This window comes from Ailuropoda melanoleuca, unplaced genomic scaffold, assembly GCF_002007445.2.
Source record: "Ailuropoda melanoleuca isolate Jingjing unplaced genomic scaffold, ASM200744v2 unplaced-scaffold17288, whole genome shotgun sequence".
Classification (NCBI taxonomy): Eukaryota; Metazoa; Chordata; class Mammalia; order Carnivora; family Ursidae; genus Ailuropoda; species Ailuropoda melanoleuca.
The window spans coordinates 1-2,007 of NW_023186379.1; the positions used below are offsets into that span (position 1 = coordinate 1).

Here is a 2,007-nt window from a genome sequence, read left to right on the forward strand (position 1 = left end):
CTAGTGGTTATTGCATTAAACAACAGAGATTTAGAACATTTCCATCACTTCAGGAAATTCTATTGGACAGTACTACTGTCCAATAGATACTGTCCAATTTGATACTCTTCCATCACTTGATTGCATCTGCACAGAACACATAGATGCCATTAAGGGCCAATCCTGTCCCCACAGAACACTCGGACAATCCTCTGCCGGATCTGCTTGGTCCTAACACTGTATACAACAGGATTGAGCACAGGTGGGAGTAGCAGGTAGACATTGGCCATAAGAGTGTGTACTATTGGTGACAAGTGCTTCCCAAAGTGGTGAATCAGAGTCATGCCAATGAGAGGCACATAGAAGAGCAATACTGCACAGACATGAGAGAAGCAGGTGTTGAGAGCCTTGAGTCTCTGTTCTCGGGAAGCAATGCCCAGTACTGCCTGAAGGATTAGAAAGTAAGAAATCAAAAGGATCAAGGCATCCAGTACAATGATGAAGATCACAGCCAGCAGGCCATAGATGCTATTGACACGGGTGTCAGCGCAGGCAAGCCTCATGGCATCCTGATGGAGGCAGTATGCATGGGAAAGGATATTGGAGTGGCAGAAAGGTAGCCTTTTGATGAGAAAAGGTACAGGGAGCACTGCACCCACACTTCGTAGCAGGACTATTGCTCCAATCTTGCCAATGACTCCATGAGTGACAATGGTAGCATAGCGCAAAGGGAAGCGAATAGCCACAAAGCGATCAAAGGCCATGGCAACCAGAACACCTGATTCCACTCCCCCAAAGGTATGGATAAAGAACATCTGAGTGATGCAGGCATCAAGGGTTATTGAGTGCCAGTTGAACCAGTGAACACTAATCATGGTGGGCATGGAAGAAAGTGAAAGGCTGAGGTCAGTGGCAGCTAGCATAGCCAGAAAATAATACATAGGTTCATGGAGACTTTGCTCAACCTTGATGACAACAAGGATTATGACATTACCTAAGAACGTGGTACTGTAAAGAAGGCAGAGGGGCAAGGCCATCCATAAGTCTTTCTCTGGCATTCCTGGAATCCCAGTCAAGGTGAAGGTCTGGTGGCTATCAGTAGTTTGGTTGAATGGTGACATAGTGGAATGAAGGTCTGACTGGGCAAAAAGAGAAGAATTCATTAAGTCAAACAGCTTCAGTTAGAATCAGTAGCTGTAAGTATTGAGATAGTAGCCATAAGATGGAGTGACTTAAATATTATTCTAATACATTTATATTCACAATCTGATAGAGAAACTGATTGTCCTACCCCATGAGGCAATAAATCAGTGACCATCACATGCTAAAATACACTTAGGAGAAAGAAAAAAGAAAAACTTCAATCAACACCTGCACCCAGTGGGGATATAATTCATCCAGAAACATCAAGGAGCTAGCTGAATTGCTTCACTGCTAAGGAAAATTTTATATTGTACATTTATGTGGGTAATGTACACTGATGCCAATAACCAGAAAGAAAATGTTAGCAAGCAAAAATGCGACATAAATGTTGTTCTTAAACACAGATATGCAGATGTGTGTATGTGTCTGTATCTTGACTGTGATCTTAAATTGTGGTGATTTAGACATTATGCTCGTTGGGACTCAATTTTTCCACCTGCATGATGTGGGACAGAGGAAGAAAGATACTCTTTTACAACTGTAAAGCTCTAACCTTCTGCATTCCTGGGAGTGTGTGGGTACTAAAAGGACCTGAGCTTGCAGCAGGTGATGGAGGGAGAAGTTACTCTGGCTGCCAAAAAAAACTTTAGAAGGACCCATTATGGCAGGCAGAATAAAGTCCTCCAAGGATGTTCACATCCTAATTCTTGAAAACTATGAATATGTTAGCTTACACGGCAAAAGAGATTNTGGCAAAAGAGATTTTGCAGATGTGATTAAAGCTAAGGATCTCAAAAGGAGAAGATTATCCTGGATTATCAAGGTAGGCCAAATCTAATCATATGAGTCCTTAAAACTGAAGAAATTTCCCCAGCTGCAGAGAAC

General features: G+C 42.4%; 1 protein-coding gene across 1 annotated transcript; it reads right to left on the reverse strand.

Moving 5' to 3' along the window:
• Positions 1–149: 149 nt before the first annotated feature.
• On the reverse strand, positions 150–1,100 carry LOC117797888 (olfactory receptor 51H1-like). The gene has a single exon (XM_034650330.1). The coding sequence runs from the start codon at positions 1,098–1,100 to the stop codon at positions 150–152; it is 951 nt and encodes a 316-aa protein (XP_034506221.1).
• Positions 1,101–2,007: the final 907 nt, after the last annotated feature.